The 22,911-nt window shown below is 38.3% G+C and overlaps 1 protein-coding gene across 4 annotated transcripts in view; it reads left to right on the plus strand.

The window, feature by feature from the left end:
- Positions 1-5,133: 5,133 nt before the first annotated feature.
- The window catches only part of LOC128873916 (fasciclin-1), a 452,986-nt gene continuing 435,208 nt past the window's right edge, over positions 5,134-22,911 (plus strand). For 2 of the 4 annotated variants that reach the window (XM_054117924.1, XM_054117923.1), the window contains exon 1: positions 5,135-5,777. In XM_054117924.1, coding sequence (XP_053973899.1) covers positions 5,664-5,777 — 114 coding nt within the window. In that variant the 5' untranslated portion in view covers positions 5,135-5,663. Of the gene's footprint in view, positions 5,778-22,911 lie in introns of all 4 variants that reach the window. The other 2 variants (XM_054117922.1, XM_054117925.1) reach the window with 2 other exon arrangements.

Genomic DNA, 22,911 nt, shown 5'->3' on the forward strand with positions numbered 1-22,911 from the left:
ATGTATCTGTACTACAATACATTCTTTAATTACGTAAACTAATAGATACACAGTTATACATACAATCAATCCCATAAATATTCGTATCCTCCATGTCTATCGAAGAAGTTTGACTAAATTAAATAACAGGTTTGGTATTACCAAATGAATATTTCATTATAAATATGTATACGAATAATTTTATACACAAACACAACAAACATACACTTGGAAACATCAAACCTACCATTTAATTAAAAACAATTTCTTCAATAAATATACTAAAGTACATGAGGTACAAATATTTATGGGACTGAGTGTATATTCATATATTTATTACATTAAACGAAATATATCTTTTATAACAGAGTACGTATGAGTATAACTGTAACTGTCTTCTGGACCTTCGCATTATACACTATATCGGTATGTACAAATTCGAACTCCATACCTAGTTATTCGTGTGAAAAATGTCCCGAATTGGCTCGTTCCGTGAGGAGCCAGGTTAGTTACACGCCTTAAAGAGCAATTTCGAGACGGCTGGCGTTCGTCGAATTATTAACGACGGAAGTCACGACCATGAAACGCGAAGCACGTTAAGGGCGCTCCAAGACGGAAGAAGGTCGGCGACTGTGGAACCGAAATTAATTAATGACAATCAGTGTACTTTAGCTTGCGCGTTTACGATCTCGAAACGCAGCGGCGCGTCTGGGCTTCGTCTTTGGACGACGTCTTCTCGTCTTTGGACCGAAGGAAACGCGAGCCTTTGATAACGCCGCGTGAAAAATTGATATTTCACGGTTAGTATTATTCTTCCTTAACGCGCATCGCTCTTTGGGGCTAATATATAAAAGAAGCAACGCACCAGGGTGGAACGATCGCGTTACTTTGTACTCGGAGTTAACAGCTCCACGTGCCACGGATTCGCGGTTAAGGCGGAGCCGCCGGTTTCGAGGGCCATCGTGCAACGAGAAAAGTTTTGTGGCCGTGACGTCGCTCATTGTGTACGGCACAATTAGAGATTTCGTGGTGATTGGTCGAGGAGAGGGTGGATCAACGGGTTAGGTGATGTCACGTGGTGAGGATTGATGATGGCCTTAAGAGGCAATGAATTCTTTTCATTGTGTCTCCTCGTGCAGTATCTAGTAAATGCAGTGTATTTATTTATTTACTTTTACATGACTCGAAAAAATCTTAAAATATCGTGACAAAATTCCCAACACAGGTTGGTGGTACTTTTTTTTAGAAACATTTTATTCGCTTAGACAGGTATCAGCATTAATATCTAACAGGTTTGCTGGTCTGGTTTACAGAGATAAGCGAGAAATTCCGAAATAACCGAAACAAAAAATAGCGTATGCAAATTCAAGTAAACTAAACGTGACAAATATCGGTATTACATTGACAGCTCAGCTAATGTATGCGGGTTCAAATCGAGCGAACGGTTGTAATCCATGTACATATCTCTAATAAACCAGCAAATCTAACTTGAACTGAAACGGATATGTGTAATTATTTCGAATTTAAAAGTGGAAGAACGATCAGAATTATTTATTAACCCCTTTACCTACACGTTATCTCCCTAGTGCCATAAAAAACAGGAAGGTAGGAAGTCCGAACGAAGTACCACGAGTCGGACTCGTGCTTATTGTTTATCGTTCACTCGTCGTTGTAGGCCAAAAGGTTAATCTAAATCGATAATAATAGTAAGGCACACCATTCAGGCCATTATTATGTGTAAAAAAAAAGTTAAATTTCTAAAGAGTAATAAATACGGGAAAAAGAAAATGAATAAACCAGACGCTGAAATGGGCCACGAGTAAAAAAGATTGGAAAACGCTTCATTTTATCTTCCCCGAATTTTTCCGCAAATGAATCGAATATGTACCTGCCAAATTTTCCAATTACCTCCCAATAACTTCCACCAGTTACTCGAACCTGAACGTACTTTTCAATCGCAATACTATTACTCCCTGGTATAAATCGTTTTATACTCCATTCTTTCTCCCCTCCGATCATTCGTTTCAATCAATTCACTCCGTTCGGAATACGCTGTTCGTCAAACGTCGATTTCGTATCATTTCCAACATTTTCACGTAAAATACGACTCCAAATAGAAAGAAATGGGGAGAATCAAATAACTATTGCTAGTCGAGATAGAGAATGGAGTAAAAAATTCGCTTTAAAGTAGTAACAGAATCCACTAATCAGCAGCAAATATATAAATTTAACTCAATCGCTTTCTGATTAATAATTACATAAAATTAGCCAGAACAGGGAGCCGTGATCTTAACACATCTAGAGAAATAAGGCTACAAAATTACGCAAGCCTCAAATCTAGAAATAAAACTCATTTATAACTCTAGCTGAAATCCATCTCTCCGATAAATTAATATAGATAGATAATCCAAGTCTCAACTTGATGGATATTAGAATATATCTATATGTTCTTACTGTTCTTTTAGCAAATTAACCCTTTGCACTCGAGAGGTGACTCTCACTCACCACTAGGATTCACGCAGCAAATCTACCAGCAGTATTGTTTCTTTAGGTTTAGTTTGTTTGGAACTCGATGTGTCGATAAAATGACGATCAGGCTACATCGTCGAAGTCAATTTAAGATTAGCATTCGTGGCGATAAAATGCTGAGAAAGCGTCTCCAGTTCCTGGCAGATGCAAGAAAAAAGGCCTCGAGTGCAAGAGTTAAATGTGTACAAATTATTATGACAAGCAAAATTTCATGGCTACTAAAGTTTGTGTAGGTGCATTGTAATGTCCATCAAGTTGAGACTCGAGACAATGTACCAAAATGACAGGTATATCTGTTTAGAGTTACAGTGGGTGTAGAATGTATTCGTACACCGATCAATTTCCCAAAAAACTTTTGTGTGAAATTGTAGTTTCTTAATTTCTTTTTTTATAATCAATGATATTTTACATCATGATATTTTACGCACCTAATGAATTGTTATTTACTCTAAAAAGGCAGAAAATTAATTTCTTATAAATTAATTTCTTATAAATTAATTTTCACAGCACGATACTTGAGTTGATCATTTTTTTCTTTATTAAGCTATAGAACCCCGTACGGGGTTATTAGTAATATTACATGAAAATACACATTTACATACTGTCTAAAGAAGTTTACATTTAATTCTTACATTTAAGGATATATATCGTGTTTTTTAAGAAATGTGAAAATTATTAACAAAGGTTGGATATAAGGGGTACATAGGAGGGCATCTATTGTATAAGGAGGGCGTAAATCGAGCTGACAAAGTTTTTGTACCATGTCATTCCTTTCATTGTCAAATAGCGGACACTGCCATATAACGTGATTTAGATCTTGCTCCACATAGCCACACTGACATTTTGGATCACCAATAATCTTAATTCGAAAAAGGGAGACAGCCAGATGGTAATGATTTGCGCGACATCTATTGATCCAAGAAACGAAATTTCTGGGGAGGAATTTGTATGCAAACCATTGTTTGGGACTAAAATTGTAAAAATGATTGAAAAACTTGGTACCCTTATGTTTAGATTCATCGAGAAGCCACTCTTCCATTTCAATTTTCGCTTGTTTTTTAAAACTCTTGGAAAAGTCGGAGGCTGGAACTAGGATATCAGTTGAACTTTCGAGTTCAGTAGCATTTTTGTCTAAAATATCCACATTCTCGTTGTAAGAAAGTAGATTCCTACGTGAGCAGGAATCCAGAAAAGATAGAGATTTCTTTTGCTGCGAAAATTTGCAACAATTAGTTTTCTGATATCAAGTACTAACGGATTAACTTTTACACTAAGAGTGAACTTGGATAGTGTTTGAAGAGCACTTAGGCAGTCTGAATAAATGAACGTATTTTCATAAGGATAGGTACAGTGACTCCCAGAAATATTCGGACACTAGTGTATGATTAGCTTTATGACTTAATATCGTAGTTATTAAAAAAGCAATTGTCTTCGTTACTTTTTCCAATAATAAGTCATTTATTAATGTTATTAAAGATGTATACATTAATCAAAAAATTTACATAAATTACATAATAGCAATAAACAAACGAAAGAATATCACATTTTCGAGTACGATTAAACACGGAGGAGGCATTGTAATGGTGTGGGGATGCATTTCGACTTCCGGCGTTGTCAGTTTAGTTTTTATCGATGGCACCATGGTTAAGGATGCTTATTTGAATCGTTTAAAAAGCAATTTAAAACAAAGTGCAGAAAAAATGGGGATTGCTGAAGATTTTAAATTTTACCAGGGTAATGATTCTAAACATAAGTCGCGTATTGTCTAACAATTTTTATTGTATAATTGCCCCAAAGTCCTTCATCCACCTCCACAATCACCAGACCTTAACCCTATAGAAAATTTATGGGATAAGTTGAACCAACGGATTCGCAAGGCACCCATTCGTTCCAAAGAAGAACTTAAAATTAGGCTTCAAGAAGAATGGGCATCCATTTCGACAGAATATTTAAAAAAAATCATTTATAATATGCCGAATCGATTGAGACATATTATAAAAGAAAAGGGATTTGCAACAAAATATTAATGTGAAACATATAATGTTTAATTTTAATTAATAAATATTATTCATCATAATGTCCGAATATTTTTGTGACCCGAAAATGCGGTATTCTTTCGTTTGTTTATTGTTATTATGTAATTTATCTAAATTCTTGGATTAATGTATATATTTTTAATAATGTTAATAAATGATTTATTATTGGAAAAAGTAACGAAGACGATTGCTGTTTTAATAACTACGATATTAAGCCATAAAGCTAACCATACACTGATGTCCGAATATTTCTGGGAGTCACTGTAGGTAGATGCGAGTTCGATGGTCTTTTTAATTGCAATACATTCTGCAGAGAAAGTGGATATTTGATTGTTTAGTCCAAAAAGAACCGAGAACTTGGGTTGATTGGCTATTAGAAAATAGCGAAGGGTACACGGGATTAAAACTGGCATTGTTTAGATTTTTTTCCGGTTTAGAAGCTATGTGCGAGTGTGAGGAATGTGTGTCGCCCACGAGCAGAGCGGAATCGGGGAACAAGCGAGGAAGGGGAAAGTCGGCCGCGGCAGAGGGGAGAGGACGGCACGGTACACCGAAGACTCGTTGCGGCGGTGTGGTGGGGGCCACGGGGGTCCAGGCATGGAGAGGGCGCAGTTCCGCGCCATCCTCCGTATCGTTGACACGTCCTACGAAAAGAGTGCGGAGTCGGTTGGTACGTTTTGCCCTATCGCGACTCAACCCTTTTCGCCCTTCTTTCAAATAAATAAACTTTCAATCGGTGGCTGTGAGTTGGAAGACCGCGTCCAATCGACACGGTCACTGGACACGATCGTTGTTATTTAAACTAATAATCGTTTGCGAGAGTTCTCGAGGCGATCTAGTCGTTCCATTTCACTTTTGATCCAGGAGACGCTTCGTTTTGTTTTGAATTTCACGTGTGCATCGAACATTGCGCGCGTGTAGAGCGACCGCCAGGTCGCGCTCACTTTTAAAACAATCCGCCGCTTTCGACTTCGCGACGCGGTTGATCGAGCATCGACCTTCGATCGTTCCCGTTCGACTGGTTCCCTGTGCCGTCGCGCACAGAAGTGAATTGGTGTGTTTCGTGCAGGCCCGTGACATTCTTCGTCTCGATCAGTGAACATTTCAAACGAGGGAACGATGCTGTCGGCGAGCTGTCTGTTTATCGCGATCCTCGTGATCGCCGATGCGACTGGTACCACCGCCACTCAAACCATGGACGCCAAGATCCGTGATGACTCCGACTTGTCTCAGGTAGGGACGCTATAATCTTACATTCCCATGCTTCGATTTCGATCGACGATAGACAGAGATTGGGAGAAATCTTTACCAAAGCGATGTTCTATTCTCGTTTAACATAATTGTTACGGATTATCTGCGGACGTGTAACTGCAAACGTTACCTGAAACAATTGTCTCCGAATAATTTGATAGCGGGTTATCTGCATTTATTCAGATTTATTTTCCACATGCCAATATACCACATACAGTGGGTGTAGAATGTATTCGTACACCGATCAATTTCCCAAAAAACTTATGTGAAATTGTAGTTTCTTAATTTCTTTTTTTATAATCAATGATATTTTACATATTCTCGAAGGTCTCTAAAATAGATATAATCCAAACAACATTTACTAGTTAATATAATTTGTGGAATTAACAAAAAAATGCGAAAAGTGGATAAAAGTATAGAAGCAATAAGTACTAGGTTGTCCCAAAAGTTTCTTCCGTGACTCGCATTCAGTTATTTTGTGTAACAATGTTTATATAAATAGACAACCTAATTTCTTAGATGGTAATGTAACAGTAATGGAGCAAAATGAATCGTACACAATTCAATAATGTAGCATTAGACATAAAATATTGTGTATGTATTACTTATTAATGAAACTTTTGGGACAACCTAATATTTGTACGATTCTTATGACGAACCATTTACAGCAGAGTTTGTAACGTAAACACATTAGTTTATTGCTCCGTACGAATTAGAAAACATCAAATTTCCAGTAATGTACTTTTAAACAGTTATGCGAATACTTATTGCTTCAACATTTCCATCGATTAATTGTTTTTTTCTTGTTAATTTCGCAACTTACATAAACAGCTATTTCTTTTTTGTAATTTATCTATTCTAGAGATTTCCGAGAATATGTAGAATGTCATTGTTTATCAAAAATAAGTTAATAAATTACAATTTTACACAGTTTTTTTTTTGGAAATTGATCGGTGTACGAATACTTTCTACACGTTTGCAAACGTTTATAGATTATCTGAAAGAATTGTCCCCGAATAATTTGATAGCGGGTTATCTGCATTTATGACACATGCCTATTCTATTATATGTGCCAATATAGCACATATAAAACGCTGTTCGTACAATTCTATTTTAGTGTAATTAAATTGTATATAAGTAAGAATTTCGCCCACATCTCTGTCGTCGAAAACATATTTCAACGTTGCGCGCGGAATGCGTTCGGCCTCGCGCGTCTTTCGAATTTCGTAGAAATAGTTGAGGCTCGTTTTCACTTTCAAAAGTGCGTAACAGATTTCGACCTGATATTCTTGAATACTACTACATTATCGTTCAGGTTGTCGCCAGGATAACCTGAATGTCAAGTCACGAGAAAATAACGTCGTATCAATTTATATCCACTTTAATTTCTCTGAAAATAATTTCAAATTGTTCAAAGTTTATCATTAATCGTACGACGTCATAATGCTTAACCATGAACGTTACGACACAAAAACCGGCTGCGTGTCGAGTCCGTGTTATTGTCGATACTTCTCTCGCAATTAAGAAGCGCAATTTCCACGTCACGAGTAAACAAACCTTCATGGAATTCTAGCTCGCGCGCTAACGGTTAATATTTTTTGCCAATTGGATTATCGTTGACGATGGAAATACCAGTGACCTTTCGCGGTGTAAATTTCCTGGAAAAATTGAAACGTGAACTTGCTGAGTATTCTGTATCCGTGAGAATTCCCGTGTACGGACGTCGAATTACAAAATCGAGCTTGGTATACAATATCTGTCACGCTATAACAGGCGGCGAAGGTTGATTTTAATTCGTCGAGGTTAAGCCTTTCGACGCGACCGTTTTGGAGTAGATGGAAGGAAGTTTACTCGAAAAATGCAGTCTAGTGTTTAGGGATTATTTCCAATTTTTGAACGTAGTTATATTTAGTTTCATATCGTACATCAAATTTTTATTTTTGACAAAATATTTCGTACATATTAAGAACAATTTTGAATTCAGGAATTTTGTGGCTGGGTTCACTGTTAACTAAATCTTTATTAATGTCGCATTTTCTCTGATCGTTATAATTTCATAGTTATTTAAAATTTCTAGACATAATTAGAGTATTTCTTTTTATTTACTCCGTTTTTATGCTCGGTACTAACAATTTTATATATCGCTTAGCGAGCATTTCAGTCGAAACAGTATGACGCAGTATTTATGACGATTTTTCGATCAGCCGCCATTATGGCCTAGGTGTTCGGAATTAATTTCTTTTTATGCCGTCGTCAAATTGGCAATAGAAACTATAACAGGTTTTTTGTCGACACGAGTGAATCACTTAATTTTAGGGTCCCTCTGTACTAACCTTTACGGTGAGGTTTACGCACCGTCTCAGATCATTCCGTTAATTAATGACGCAATAAAGGAGGGCTGGCCAGCATAAAATCGAGTGGCACTCTCCGTTACGTTATTAAATGGACATCCTGTTCCTCTGGCTTTATCACATGCTTTTCTTGCAAAAAATCGTTGGTATTGTTTGATGCAAGATTAGTTAATACTGGTATTATTATCAACATTATCAGTAGAGAATTCAGTAGCATATTTACAAGAGTTATCGAAAATAGCAAAAATGGCAAGAATGGCAAGAATGGCATTCACTTTTGTTGCGTGATTGTACGAAGATGAAAAATCTTTTAGTGAACGTATAAAACTACCCTAAGGATGTTTTAAGAATTAATTAATTAATACACTAATATATTCACTGTCAACCAAAATCAAGAATTAATTTATTAATCAATAGCGATACAGTTGTCAGTTTAATTAACTTTTGTTTTCGAATGTAGTAGAAAATCTATTTGCACGTTTTGAAAACAATACGCAAAGAATGATATCCGAACACAGAGAGTCCAGAGAAAAATTGACTCGGATCCCGTTTAGTTAATCCAGTTATCTGTAGTAAATCACCGGAGATGCCGTCGGCTTTGAATTCATCCAGCTGAATATTACAATAATGCGTATCCAGGTTCGAAGGCAGAGCGCCCGCGAATCCCACCCACCAACTTGTTGCTGCGACAAAAATCGTCAGGACATTTTCGCTCAAGGCTAGTTTTAGCTTCGATCGATTCGACAAACTACTTGCCAACACGGGGGGAGAACTGAAAACACGATTTTCACGGCTTTTATTTCGTTTCACGCCTGTCCCGAACTTCTGCGATTCTTTTCATCGGCCGGAAATGTGATTTAGCGCGTTCAATCTCTTACTGACGGCTCCGAACGCTGAAGTTTTAATTTCGTTGCAAGCGAACATTATTAACACACGGTGGGATCCACTTTTTTTTTTAACAGGGGGTAATGTACAGATAGAATTTTGGCCTCAATTTATGGTTTTGTCGGAAGTTAGCCTAAAGTATCATGAACAGTCGTGTGTTCGTATAACTGAGAATATTGTAAGAAATAGTTATGAAAAAATGGTTTTTTCGCGAGGTACTCTCCTCTGTCTGTATTTTAGATTAATCGTTTTACCAAAGGGGACCTATTCGAGTCGATCATGGTCATCGTTCTATCCATATTCAACGTAACGAGTAAGTTCAATAAATAATAGTAGGGAATATATCTACAGTGGGTACAGAAAGTATTCGTACACCGATCAATTTCCAAAAAAACTGTGTAAAATTGTAATTTATTAACTTATTTTTGATAAACAATGACATTCTACATATTCTCGGAAATCTCTAGAATAGATAAATTACAAAAAAAATAGCTGTTTATGTAAGTTGCGAAATTAACAAGAAAAAAACAATTAATCGATAGAAATGTTGAAGCAATAAGTATTCGCACAACTGTTTAAAAGTACATTACTGGAAATTTGATGTTTTCGAATTCGTACGGAGCAATAAACTATTGTGTTTACGTTACAAACTCTGCTGTAAATGGTTCGTCATAAGAATCGTACAAATATTAGGTTGTCACAAAAGTTTCTTCCATTTCATTAATAAGTAATACATACACAATATTTTAGGTCTAATGCTACATTATTGAATTGTGTACGATTCATTTTGCTCCATTACTGTTACAACATTACCATCTAAGAAATTAGGTTGTCTATTTATATAAACATTGCTGCACAAAATAACTGAATGCGAGTCACGGAAGAAACTTTAGGGACAACCTAGTACTTATTGCTTCTATACTTTTACTCACTTTTCGCATTTTTTTTGTTAATTTCACAAATTGTATTTACTACTAAATGTTGTTTAAACTATATCTATTTTAACGACTTCCGAGAATATGTAAAATATCATTGATTATAAAATAAGAAGTTAAGAAACTACAATTTCACATAAAAATTTTTTGGGAAATTGATCGGTGTACGAATACATTCTACATCTACTGTAACTTAGCTAATGAAACAACAAATACTTTAAACTCTGACGGTTTTGGTCACCTATAAATTTAAACACTGGTGCAAGAATTCGAAAAGAAACAGTTCTCTTCCTCGAACCATTCATCTTTTCCCTTTCACATTTTTGTTTTTAACTATCCAATTTTCTATAAGACTTTTATCACGTATTTAGCCCACCCTATGTATTTTTATCGCGGACCAGCACGCCCACGTCGGTCGATCGCTCCGTGGAAAATCACGAAACGCATGAATCCGTTGGCGTCGCGTTCCACTTGACCCTTTTCTTGGCGGGAAAAGTCGCGGCGACGTGACGGTGCCGGCGCGTAACTAAAACGGTCATTGCCAATGTCAATGTCGATCCCCGCTCTTCTCGTTCGCGACTTCCGCCAGCGGCCTTGCCTTTCACCCTTTTTTTCGTACAGTGCCTACGTTCGGTACCGCTAAGTTCCATTCATGCCGAAGCAGGCAGGTGCGACGCAGGTGGACTTGTAGGGGGGCCCTTGAGCGCATGCTGCGATAACGACCCTGTTAGCCTTTCACGATTCTGGTCGATACCAATCGCGTGTTCCAACAGGTTCGATTCTAGTCCCCGGTTCGCACTTCGACCTTTTTCGTTTCTTCATGGAAAAATTTGGCTTCCGGTGCATAAATACTTTGAATTTGGAATTTGTTAACTTTGGGGTCAGTTTCTCGAGCCTAGGTGCTTGGAAGATGTGAGTTGTGCTAGATTCGATTAAAGTATAGTATATTGAATTATAGTAACCTCTGACTCGTGATTCTTCATTTTTTTAAAAATGGTATTGGTTTTCGATGTATGGACACTTTGAGTCACTTCAAATTTGAATATAACATTCTACAGTATCGTATAGTAGGACACGATCATTAGACTGTGGTTGTTTATGCATTTATGGCAACAGGAAGGAAATATATAAAATACAGGTTACACTGTTTTGAATATAAGTCATAGCTTCGTGTAAATTTAAATTCTTTATCCGCATCCGTAAAAATATGAATTTGCATAAAGATTCATCAGTGTAACAATCCTCAGACTTTATTTAAATTTGGCTTCTGGTGCATGAATGCTTTGAATTTGGAATTCGTTAACTTTGGGGTCAGTTTCTCGAGCCTAGGTGCTCGGAAGATGTGAGTTGTGCTAGATTCGATTAAAGTATAGTATATTGAATTATAGTAACCTCTGACTCGTGATTCTTCATTTTTTTAAAAATGGTATTGGTTTTCGATGTATGGACACTTTGAGTCATTTCAAATATGAATATATTAGGTTGTCCCGAAAGTTTCTTTCGCGTGTTGCACTCAATTATTTAACGTGGCAGTGTTTATATAAATAAACAATCTAATTTTATAGACATCGATGTTGTAACAGTAAAGAAGCAAAATGGATCGTGCACAATTCAGTAATGTAACATAAAACATAAAATATTGTGCATGTATTACTTATTAATAAAGCGAAAGAAACTTTTGGGACAGCCTAATAATATTTTACAGTATCGTATAGTAGGACACGATCATTAGATCGTGAATGTTTGTGCATTTATGGCAACAGGAAGGAAATATATAAAATACAGGTTACACTGTTTTGAATATAAGTCATAGCTTCGTGTAAATTTAAATTCTTTATCCGCATCCGTAAAAATATGAATTTGCATAAAGATTCGTCAGTGTAACAATCCTCAGGCCTCGTTTTTACCATGCTTGTACCGTGACCCAAATAATTCGAGGGCGAAGTGTTGCTATAACCGCCCGGGAGGGAATGGCCTGCGAAGAGGAATCATGGCACCGGATGTCATTTTTAAACCGCGCGACAGATGGTCCTCAGAGTTCTGGAACGCGAGCAACTCTTGCATATCTAGAAGTCGTTTCATCCCGGAGTTGGACCGTATGTTAATCTAAAAATTTCTCCAGTTTTCTTTTCTCTCCTACTAAAGCAATAAGCATGTTACCGCCGTCTGCGCTGAAAATCCGATTTCTGATATTTTCGTAACGTTCTAGCTTTCCGAATAGTTGAATCCAATAGTTGTCGACGTTTCTAGAACGTGAGATTATTTTAGTAATGTTTTCAGTAGTACTGTTTCTTCTTGATGAAACTAAGGGGTGAAATTTGAAATAGTGTAGGTAGATTTGATAGATGATATATTTTTATTGGTTATTAATTGCGTGGAATTCAGTTGTCATCATTCTATTTATTTAGTTTACCTCAGAAGTTTCGTTTATATGTATATAAATTCTTCACTTCTTTAGTTTCACTTCTTTAGTTTAGTTTTAGTTTCACTTGTTTAGTTAGTTTTCTTTTTCTATGGTCTTTTATAATATGTTCCTAACGAGGGGTTTCATTTGAATTTCCGCCCGTTAGGAGTGTCAGGAATTGAATGGAAAAGGACCATTTCAAAAACAATGAGTTTTGGTCGAAAGAATAGAACGCGATCGTATACTGCGACGAGCTTGATGCGCTCTATAATGGAATTCCGAATAATAGGATCTCTAATAAAGTGAAACCCGTAAATTCGAATCTCGGTTAACCGAGAGCCCGCTGCGTAAACATTTTCATCAAATGTTTGTGTTATACGCGGAATCTACAAATGAGTGCTGCAGACAAAGCGGTGATATGCGTTAAACCGAAACGAGAATGTACAATAAAATTTCAAATTTGAATTATGTGCACTGCGTTTAAATAGCGGGTCACTTAATTTGGTTTATTAAATTCTCAAAGTTCTGTAGATATTACAGTGAACAATTTTTATCTGAAATATCTCATGAAAATTCTCAATTCTCCGTAAAAATTAAAATTTTTCTATTAACATTCTCAATGGTCAATTTCAGATAAAAAGTCCCCTTTTACAGTCATGCTCTTGACTACTACTCGTCGTGGTAAACAAAAAGAAAAATAGCTAGATCTAACTGCATACAACATTTACAAAACACCACTAAAAATTTTTTTAATGAATGCATATAATCCGCAGTCTAATCATTATAATATACCCAGGCTCTTCTTCAAATTTTTGCAAACATCAGAAAATTTCCGAGACTCATTCAAAGAATTGACACTGCGTAAAATTACTTGTTAGCCTGTATCTGCCTTTCAGATTACAAATAATTAGTGAAATATCCCTTTATACACGAGACTTCTCTTAGCCACCCACACACTACCAAGCATTTCTCAGCAAAACGTAGAATACAGATTTTCCTCATCAGCTCGAAACAAATCCAAACGCAGCAGTCCTTTCACTCCACCTCGTTTGCTTCTTCGAAAGTAACATTTTTATATTCTTCCTTAACAATTTATCCCGCCGTTTAAATGGTGCCACCTTGTTTGGCGCGTGGCTGAAATAGCAAAATGAACAGTTTTCTATTAACATTCTCAATGGTCAGTCTCAGATAAAAAGTCCCCCTTTACAGTCATGCTCTTGACTACCACTCGTCTTGGCAAACAACACGAAAAATAGCTAGATCTAACTGTATACAACATTTACAAAACACCACTAAAAAATTTTTAAATGAATCACTGCTTCACCTCTGACCTGCAAACATTTCAATTTCCATAATTGCTCCTCGATACGAAGAATCATCCAAACACCCCAATACACCCCTAATTGCATTCCACCTTCCTCAATAAAATCGCCCACACAATACATCTTCGAGTCCTCTATGTTAGAACTTAGTCTCGAAGTGTCTCGGTGCTGTTTCCAATTTTCAACTACAAACGTATCTTTATCGTCAGCCTGGGGGCGTCAGGGTCCAGGGACTTGGCATTTGCGTACTCAAGGTCCCCCCCTCGGTAAGCGGGTTCGATTCGTTTCGGAGGAAAACGCTCCGCAGACGCTCGAAATTAAGGCAAATATTTTCCTAGGTTGAAGTAGCGGAATTTGCGCCGCGAGAGCGTGCAGCGTGTTCGGATGGAGAGAATCGAGTGGTCGAACGACGACTTGAGGTGAACGAACACTGCAGACAAACCCGTCCCTCCGTCCCTCTTTCTCTCCTATTCCGTCGATGCTTATTCTCTTTCCTCTCTCGCGGCTCCACCACCGGATATTTTTAACAAGCGGTGTTCGTGCTGAGACGAAACAATGCGAGTCCCGCTGTGCGCGAGGCGTGCCTTTATACACACGATGCACTTACACGCTCGGTTGTAACGCTCGAAAGAAGAGCCGGCGCCGCTGGAAGAAAGGAGAAAACGCGTTTTCCCCTTTGGCCGTTCGTTAAGTAACCATTTTGCGCAGATAGACCGATAGGTGCAATAAGATCGCTGCACGCCTCGCTCGCTATACCTTCCCCCTTGTTAAATGGAATCTGCGGTCGTTCCTTTATCGCGGCGAGAATGCGCGCACCTGTGCGCACTGCGACACACGCTGCGTTTCGCGGTACAGTGCGGTGGTACACATTTATTGAATTCGGGTACCTCGATAGCTTTCTCAAGGGAGACTCCTGAAACACTTTTCGAGGCTTAGCTGGTAAAATTAATCCTAACACTAGAATCATCGAGATCAAAGCATACCTGTTACAATAGACGCTGACGTATGTTTGAATCGTAAAGAGTGGAGGGTTAACCAGTTTCTAAGTTAAATTACTTCCCCATTTCAACAATTGAGGAATTTGAAAAAGAATTTCGGAGCCACCCTTCTAAGGTTAAGGCTCGCCTGTGTTTTCTCCTGCTTTCCTCTTCAAAGTGTAGCTCTACGCGCTTTTTAGAGAGGATTCTCTCCATCCGCACTTGTCTCTGTTCCTCTCTGCGTACGAATGTCCCTGCAAGGTTCTCCTTTGCTGCCATTACTGCTTTATCGTCGCCAAAGCTTGCCATTGTCGTGTTCTCCGAAAGGATGGTCTGGATCTATCGATCCTCCCCAATCCAGGGTACCCAAATTGAACGGTTCGGGGCATCATAAACAGCCGTGTCTCGACGATACATCCATCGTTCGGTTCCTGACGATAGTGGAACACCCGTTCCACGAAAACTGGAACAATACGTCGCGTAGGCGCCTCGGGGCAGCTGCAAAGAAGCTCTACGTTCGTGTTACTCGTGAAATATGGAAACCCATAAAGATCAGCGTCGTGTGCCGTGTTAGCGAAAAGGCGTCCAGGAATTTTCCAAGTATCTCTTTCTTCCTTCCCCACGCGCGTTCCCATTTCCGCCAGCTCCCGATCTTTCGTTCTTTTTCACGTACAAACACGTACGCATGGCTGACACTGGAGCCACCAGGGCCTTGTAGTGGTTGGATCGGGTCATTTACAAGCCTGTGGGCAGGTGTGGTGGGTCTTTAGTACACGCAGGTGTGGTTCAGTTCAATTTTACCGATACAATCGTTTAATTTATTTTTTAGAATACGTTAGGCTTAGTTTGAGAATTTTTATATCAAATTTAAAGATTGTGTCCTATCTTGACAATAATTTGTACAACAATCCGGTCATGTGCATCACAATAAACCAATATTTAAGTTCGATATAAACATTCTCAAACTAAAACTAACATATTTTAAAAAATAAAATAAACGATTTTTAGAAAATTTACTCTGGTTGTATTTCAACCAGGGAGTACATGCATAGAATTTTTTGTCTCCCTCTCAGGGATGGACAGACTTTTCAGCCCCATAACAAATATTCAAACTGAAAAGATGAGGTGCAGTTGGAAGAAATGAAAAGATCACACTTGAGTATTACTAATGAGTGTATTGAAAAATAATTAAAGTATTCAATAACATCAACGGCACGCGGGAAGGGTATATACTCGAACTAACGTCCCGAATCCGACCAAATCCGAATTATACTTTCTCCAAACGACTCCTCGAATAAATGAGTCGTGTTTATTCGTCGTCTGTTATTCGAGTAAAACTGTCGTCCATGTGTGGCAGAGGTGCCTCGAAGCGTCGTTTTCTTCCACGCAAAGCCCGCTCCGCGCAGGCAAACTTTTCGTCGAATTCGTTTCTTTATTTCGCTCGGTCGAGCATTTTTCCTGGCGTCAACTTTTGCCGCGTCCTTTCCTCATCGTCGTCGCGTGTTTCCACAGCCCGAGGGGATTTCCCTTTCAGAGCAAAGAAACGTCGCCTATGCGCGGGACGCCGGCCACTGCTTTTGCCGTGCGAAACGCGCTGGGGTGGGAATCGAGTGAAGAAAAGCCGCCGGCTAGGTGCAGGGAGGGCCTCGACTCGGAAAGAAAAGAGGACGTACGATTGCTCCGAGTTCGATCGGTAATCACATGTCTCGGGGAAGTCGGCAGAAGTTGTTAAAACTGAATTATCGGGAAAGGAAAGTTTCCCTTTTCGGGTTCTTGCTACCGCTATTAGCGAAGTAACTCCTTAACGCGATACTGAAACGTATAGTCGGTGATATTATGAATGGGCAACGTCTAATTGTCAGTTTTGACCAAGTGGGAGCTAAATTATTGCATCGGTAGCAGACAATATCGTCAGGGAGCGAGCAGAATGCTATTGACTCCACCCCTACGTTGCGTCACAGCGCTGTGGGCGGGATTTATTGCACTCTTCTGACGAGAGATCAGTATCTCGACAGAATCTTAAGTATATTTTGAAGAGGATCCATCTAGAAGGGTAGGAAGCATCGAGTTAACGCGTCTACTGACTCGGCATAACAGAAATAAATAAAATTAGAGACATCAGAAGTTACAGTAAAATCAAAAGCAGTAATATCAATCAGAAAAGAATCTAGAAAATACAATGTTAGCGAGGATAGTTAATTCTTCCATGCAGTCACGACTATAATAAAATTGCTGACGGTAGAAAATACAATACAATCAAAAGCAATAATATCACACAGGAAAAGACGTGGATAGTTAGCCCTTTGCACTCGAGAGGTGACTCTCAGTCATCATTAGGTTTCACGCAGCAAATCTACAATACCTAATGTTTCTTTAAATTTAATTGTTTTGGAGCTCGAAGTGTCAATAAAATGATTGCGTTGGCGAGGTAAAGGTGACCTTATTCTCAAATCTAGATAGCGTAGAATCCATGACAATAGAATGCTAAGCAACATCTCGAGTTGCTGGTAGATATCAGTAAAAAAGGCCTCGAGTGTAAAAAGGCCTGCGAGAGGTTAATATCTCAACGCAGTCACGAGTGAGGGAAGCGTCTGCATGATTATACAATTCCCAATAATAGCCAGTGACGTGTATCGATCTTAGACGCATCGAAGGTCGTGGCAGTCGACTTGTTGGCTCGTACTCGCCAAGATCAACCAGCTCCGCATGCATTAGTAGCTCCGCATGCATCGCTACGTTCAATCATCCGCGTAGCTGTGCAAATCTCTCTTCGATCGAGCACTTAAGTTTGATTGACTTTAAATGATCTCGGAACTCGGAGACGCAGCAGAAGGTGCGTATGTGTTACGTTTACCCAGCTCAAAAAGTAAACCATCTAGCAGGACCTTTGATGGACTCTACATGCAGTTTGCGAGTTGAAACGAGTTTTGCTCTCAGAACGAGGTTTTGTTGTGACCTGCACATGAGTCAGTTAGTATATCGCGTTACATCGATCGATGGAATACTTATCACAGGAATTAAGCGTTCGTAGTTACAGCAGTCACTTCTCATTCTCTGTGAAAAGTGATCGAATATTTTATTCAATATTCTGTTTGCAGTAAAACAATATTACCTTGCAATAATAATTTTTTTTTTAGAGACTATTAGGAAGAAATTATCACTACGCAGTCTTGAATAAATTCTGAGAGAAGTCTTTTCCACGATTCCACTCATTTTCATTAATTCAAATAAGAATCTAATTTCTCTTCGACTTTATTGTCTAGAATTTTCTTTTACTGAGAGTCTTCTAATGGTCTACCAAAAATTCATTACCATTGATAAACTCCTCTAATATGAGTCCTCAGCCATTCGCGAATTCCATGTTTAATGCTACCCACGATATTCTCCCCATAAACGTTAAAAGTCCGCCGGAATGGCGAAGTCCAGTTAAAAGCGCATCTCCACTCATGTAAAGCGCAGTTTCCCGTCCGGAATAAAATCATGGAATCGAGGCGGTTAATTATACGAGCGGGAAGTTCACTCGAATGCTGAAATTGAAACGTGCCCCGTGGATACAAAGAGCAACTGACTCTGCAAGAAAACTCAATTCCGGAACGAATTCCCGTCGCGGGAATTTACGAATTCTGCTTCTGTGTCGCTAAACTTTACGACTGTACCAACATTTAGTGCGGAACTTGGTTCCAGTTTTAACCCAGCGAGGCTCGTGAACTTCCCAGCGAAGGCTGGCTCTCGAATCGTTGATCGCAACGAGATGGGCGGTAAATAATTTAGGGGCTGGTTCTGGGGACCAAAATAAGACGAGAAGAAAGAAATGCGGGTTGTTTATTGGACAATTTATAAGGGAGATATTGTAGTCGGTGTAGGATCGTCCCTTAAAATGTCGACCAATAGGTAAGCACTTTGTTCAACATTATATTAATAATAATTGATTAAAAATAAAAACATATTATAAATTTATTTGTTTGAATTTAATGTAAAAGAAACGACGTTACTTTCTGGTCCCCCTAATATTAGGCTGCAGGTTTTATGCATTTACGATGCACAGTAATAGAGAAAACAATAAATATGGATCATATATGTTGAATATATTTTCTGCAATTACTATAATGATATTGTTATTTCATTTTGCATAAGTGTACACACCTTTTGGTTATGTTTAGCATGCATTGGCTGTATTAGTTTATATCATGAATGCATATAATCCGCAGTTTAATTATTATAATATATCGAGGCTCTTATCCAAATTTTTTCAAAAATCAGAAAATTTCCGAGACTTATTTAAAGAATTGACACTGCGTAAAATTACTCGTTAACCTGTATCTGTCTATCAGGCTACAAATAATTAGTGAAATATCCCATTCAATGGCGCCCTTTATACACGAGGCTTCACTTAGCCACCCACTCTTTACCAAACATTCCTCAGCAAAACGTACAATACAGATTTTCCTCATCAACTCGAAACACGTCCAAACACAGCAGTCCTTTCACTCCACCTCGTTTGCCTCCTCAAAAATAACATTTTTATATTTTTCCCTAACAATTTACCCTGCCGTTAAAATGGCGCCACCTTGGCTGGCGCGTGGCTGAAAGAGCATTGATACGATTGTGCGAGGTGGAAAAGCAGGGACGACGGCAACGAAGAATTATGCAGGAGAAACGAAGGATTCGAGTCTGCGGGACAGAGTCACGAATTCCATTGAACTGATGCCGCCCATCCGGTATGCGTTCGGTACACTTCGTTACGTGCCAGCCACCGAGCAGGTTATAATACGCGTCCATGTATATTATATAAGTGATACGCGCCCACCGTCTCTCGGAATATCAAGCACAATGCATCGCCGCGATATAATGGGCATGCCAGGCGACTTCTGGAACACTGCCGGAACTTTTCACCGACGGTTTTTGCCTCCTCGATTATTTATGGACGCCGAATCTCTGCTGAGAGTTTCTACAGGGTTCTGGATCATCGACCATCGTGGCCAGAAGTCGATTGATTCTTACTGGATAGATTTGGTAGGCAGCTTGCGGAGGGTAGAAATGAGACATGTTTGAAGGATTAATTAGGAGAGCGTTGAGGTATGGACCTCGATTGTTGCAAGAAATGGGGATGAAGATTTCTGCAATAAGCGAGGTGACTTGGAAATTAACCCTTTGCACTCGAGCGGCGCCCAGGCCTTCTTTAACATCGTTATGTTTGTTTTCGATGCGCGATAAGATGTTTGACAAATTTGTACACCCTTTCTAAGCAAGAAAAAAAGAAAAGAAAGGGAAGACTACTAAACCATTTAGGTTATCTATGTAGAAACGCTTGTGGAAGAATTGGGAGAATCAAGCGGCGATCAAGCCGCTTCATTCGGAATCATCGCGATCAAGCGGCGAGATCAAACAATGATGAGTCTCGGCTAAATGGAAAGCTTCATATTGTTTTGAAACAGGTAAAGAGGGACTGTAAGGTTTGCTATGGCCGTCATAAACCTGGCGTCAGGCGAGAAACCTCATATTATTATAATACATGATTGTTTTGTAAAATATCATACAAAAACCAAATACAAAGTAAAATATTTAACAGATTTTGTTTTATATGTTGTATGTTTTATAAATTGTATTATTTGCATACGTTTGCTTGAATTTAAGATCATTATAAAGTACCAGTAAAACGCTTACCTAATATAGCCGAAATCGTTTGGAGTTGCTAGTTTGCCTAAGAGAAAAAGACCTCGAGTGCAAAGGATTAACCCTTTGCACTCGAAGCCTTTCTTTCTGGTATCTACCAGCAACTAGAGATGCTTTCTTAGCATTCTATTGCCGCAAATGCTAAGATTATATTGACTTCGAAAATGAGATCTCTAATTTGAGATTTGAGAATCAGGTCACCTTTGTCTCAACGATAATCATTTTATTGACACTTCGAGTTCCAAAGAAATTGAACCTAAAGAAAACGTAGTGGTGACTGAGAGTCACCTCTCGAGTGCAAAATAGTTTTTGGTATGTAAAGGCGCTGTACAAGTAGTAGCTTGTCTAGGAAGTTTCAATTAGTCGATGAATTAATTTCTTTCTCGATAATTAATAATTGATAATTAATAATAAATATCAATTGATAGGAAGCTTGGGAAGAACAGAAGCGATGTATCAATTTTCAAGCTTTGTTAGGAAGTCGTAGGGGCCTCGATTGTTGCAAGAAATTGGGCAAAACATTTCTGCGATAACAGAGGTGCCTCGATATAAACCCCAACTCACCAATACGCCAGGGATTTTCGTGTCACTCTGTACTGTTGTTCGCAGCTGATGGTTTAAATGCCGAGCTTTACTCGACGCTGCGTTTTCACCTATGAAAACCAACTACGGATCTTCGAAGCGTTAGTTTTTAAATGCCTTGTGAAAAAAAAAAGCGAAATAGAACTCAACACGGTGCGTTGTTTGTTAAATATCGGCTGTTTCATGCGAGGATAAATCCTGAGTTATCAAATGAAAAATAACAAATAACGGATCGCTAAGCGGTCAGTCAACCCTGCATATTCATAAAACAAATTTGCAGTCATGCTTGCGCATTCACAGGAGTATTGTTATTAAAATTCTAGCCACGCGTCGATATCGAGTCAACGCTAACATTTATTGTACAAAAAAAAAAAAAAAAATTGAATACTCGGTTTGGGAATATCGTATTGCCACTATTGGTGCATGAAGTACGCGCGTAATAAATTATTAACGCGTTTATGAAATCTGCACCATTTTACCGATATACTTTTTCATTTATTTAGATAGACAGGTAGGAGGAGAGAAATAATATCCTTTCTTTCAATTCATTCGAATGTATACTCTCTTAGAGTCTGTGAATTATTGATACTATTATGAAAGCTACTTGATTTAATCGATACAAATCTAAATTGTTTATATAATAGATGAAGTATATTGCATGAGGAACTAAAGATCGTAGTTTCCTGGTGGGTAAGGTGACAAGTGACAAAGTCATTGGCAATTCAGGGCCACCGAAGTGTTACCCCCTCTACTTGGTTTGGCACATCACTGCTCCATCTTTCCTCTTTTTCTGCTAACCTTCGCACGCCGTTTGTCTTTGAAACAGAGAGCCCAGCACGGTGTAAAAGTGGGAGTCATTCTTGGCGTGATTCACAGTCGGGGAAATGGCCTCGAGCGGCCAGTTTATTTTGATGCGACTGTGGTCATTATGGAGGGGTGAAATCTTGAAACGTCTACGGTTACGGCGTTTTTATCTTATATTCGCCTGCTTCGGGACAATGCCGCTAGATTAGAAAAAAAATGGACCCTAAGAGGACCGTGTTATTGTTCTTAGGGATGAAAAGGGGTAAAAATCATTATTATGAAAAGACCAATGAAATGAATATTAAGGGGGTATCGTGAATTAGGAGGTCTAAATAAAATCGGTTTTTCGTGAATTTTTTTAGGATGGAAAGAAATAATTAATTCTATGGAACTATTTATCCTATTCTCATACATATTTGAGTAGTCTGTACAAATTTTTTCAGCAAGAAATATTCAAATTGAGTCGACTGCGACGCACATTTGTTGGGCACCTTACAATTAAAACCTCCTATCGGCGGGAAAGATGCAGGTCGTAATTTTGGTTTGACACAAAAAGATCAAAAGAAATTTTCATTTTCATACATTTTTCATCTATGAACTAAGAAAATTCCTACTAAAAAAATGTTACACAACTTTTTTTACAAGTTAAAGTGATTTTTTTCACCCAAAGAACTCGTTCTTTTTTTCAAACTTGCAGTAATTTCACATTTCATCATTTTTGCGGGGGTTTCTTAGTTCACATAGAAGAAAAATGTATGAAAATGAAAATTTCTTTTGTTTTTTTTTGTGTCAAACGAAAATTACGACCTGCATCTTTCCCGCCGATAGGAGGTTTTAATTGTGAGGTGCTCTACAAATGTGCGTCGCAGTCGACTCAATTTGAATATTTCTTGCTGAAAAAATTTGTACAGACTACTCAAATATGTATGAGAATAGGATAAAAAGTTCGATAGAATTAATTATTCTTTTCCATCTTAAAAAAATTCACGAAAAACCGCTTTTATTTAGACCTCCTAATTCACGATACCCCCTTAAATCATGTAGACTCTAAGTAAATATGAAAGCTTGTAGACTTGAAATAAATATTAATTTATTTTAAATATATCGGCCTTTAGCTCTAATTTCGAAATGAAAGATTTCTGACAAAAATGTTTTTTCTATGGTCGACCATAAGCAACGAAGG

The sequence above is a fragment of the Hylaeus volcanicus genome, chromosome 3 (genome assembly GCF_026283585.1).
Source record: "Hylaeus volcanicus isolate JK05 chromosome 3, UHH_iyHylVolc1.0_haploid, whole genome shotgun sequence".
Taxonomy (NCBI): Eukaryota; Metazoa; Arthropoda; class Insecta; order Hymenoptera; family Colletidae; genus Hylaeus; species Hylaeus volcanicus.